Source organism: Zerene cesonia, unplaced genomic scaffold, assembly GCF_012273895.1.
Source record: "Zerene cesonia ecotype Mississippi unplaced genomic scaffold, Zerene_cesonia_1.1 Zces_u014, whole genome shotgun sequence".
Classification (NCBI taxonomy): Eukaryota; Metazoa; Arthropoda; class Insecta; order Lepidoptera; family Pieridae; genus Zerene; species Zerene cesonia.
This window is the reverse complement of record NW_024045144.1, coordinates 81038-82690: the sequence shown is the minus strand read 5'-3', so window position 1 is coordinate 82690 and position 1653 is coordinate 81038. Positions and strand designations below refer to the sequence as shown.

General features: G+C 34.4%; 1 protein-coding gene across 1 annotated transcript in view; it reads right to left on the bottom strand.

Moving 5' to 3' along the window:
* The window catches only part of LOC119839381, a 6332-nt gene extending 5263 nt beyond the window's left edge, over positions 1-1069 (bottom strand). Inside the window, exon 1 of the mRNA XM_038365649.1 lies at positions 1021-1069. Coding sequence (XP_038221577.1) covers positions 1021-1069 — 49 coding nt within the window. The remainder of the gene's footprint in view (positions 1-1020) is intronic.
* Between the last annotated feature and the right edge of the window lie 584 nt (positions 1070-1653).

Genomic DNA, 1653 nt, shown 5'->3' with positions numbered 1-1653 from the left:
GACAGATTCGAAATTCAAATGTAATATTTTTTTATAATTAAGTGTAACAGTATTTATGGCCAGACTAAGTATAATCTACTAGCTGCGCCCCACGGTTTCACCCGCGTAAGTCCGTGTTCCGAAGTAATATCGGAATAAAACGTTGCCTATATGTTATTCCAGTTGTCCAGCTATCTACATACCAAATTTCATTGCAATCGGTTCAGTAGTTTTTGCGTGAAAGAGCAACAATCACACACACATCCTTACAAACTTTCGCATTTATAATATAAGTAGGATTTAAATATAACGAAAATTGTGATCTTAACTAACTGCTTGCAATTAATTGTAATTATGAATTACTGCGCCCCGCGGTTTCACTCGCGTGAGTCTGTATCCCGTAGGAATATCGGGATAAAAGTTGCCTATGTGTTATCCCAATTGTTATCTACGTATCTAATTTTATTGCAATCGGTTCAGTCGTTTTTGCGTGTAAGAGAAACAAACATACATACACATACACATACATCCATCCTCACAAACTTTCACATTTAAAATATTAGTAGGATAGGATAGGATATCTCTCATACTTATAGTTCGTTATATCAATGATATATTTATATCCAAGCAGTTAATTAGGAAATTAAATATCTACACATTCTCAATCATTCTAGACCAATTAAATTTGTATGACTCATGAATATTAACATTGATAAAATGCCATATCATCATCATCATCATCAGCCCATATATGTTCCCACTGCTGGGACACAGGCCTCCTATGAGGGTTCAGGCCATAATCCACCACGCTGGCCAAGTGCGGGTTGGCAGATGTCACATGTCGTCGAACTTTTTGATTCTTGGACATGCCGGTTTCCTCACGATGTTTTCCTTCACCGTTTTAAGCAGTGGTGATGTTATCCACATGTGCAGATAAATTGAAAAATCAATTTATTTCCTGCACGCTCGCCCGGTCTCGAACCCCGACTTATCGAGGTTCTCACCACTGAGCCACCACTGCTTTTAAAATGCCATATATACCTTCGTAATCTTTCTTGTATTCCAAATCTTCATAGTCATAAGACGCCATGACTAAATGCGATAACCACAAGAATTTAAGGAGAATCATGATTCCCCAAAAACAGGGAATTTCATCACATTATAATTTAATAATTAACTACAATTTAAATCTACGAATTATCATAAAACTACAGAATTACTTGACATTACTGACGCATCTAATGAAAGGTTTCATTTTTCAATGAGGTCATATTGTTATGCTTACTCTTTGTCGTATTTCGAAGAAGTTTATAAGATAATTATTTTAAAAAAATCACCTTAAAATTGTCATACCTAGACCAAATTTTAATTGAACGACAGGCTCCAGTTTTCAATTGAAAAATAAACATATATATCAGGACACTCAATAAAACGAAGTGGTAACAAACACAAAAAAACAGTCGAATTGTATTCTCTTTCCTGCCTCGTGATCAAATTTTTTCTATTGTTTCAAAATTTCTCAACCTCTTTCTTTTTTGAAGTTGGTTGATAATGAGAGTATCGCTTTTTTACACAAATTTAAACTTGATTTATAAATTAGCTAGGATTGTTGTAGAAGCGTTTTGAATCAGTAATTAATAATATTCTTCTGAAGAGTTTGTTTGTCCCGACTAA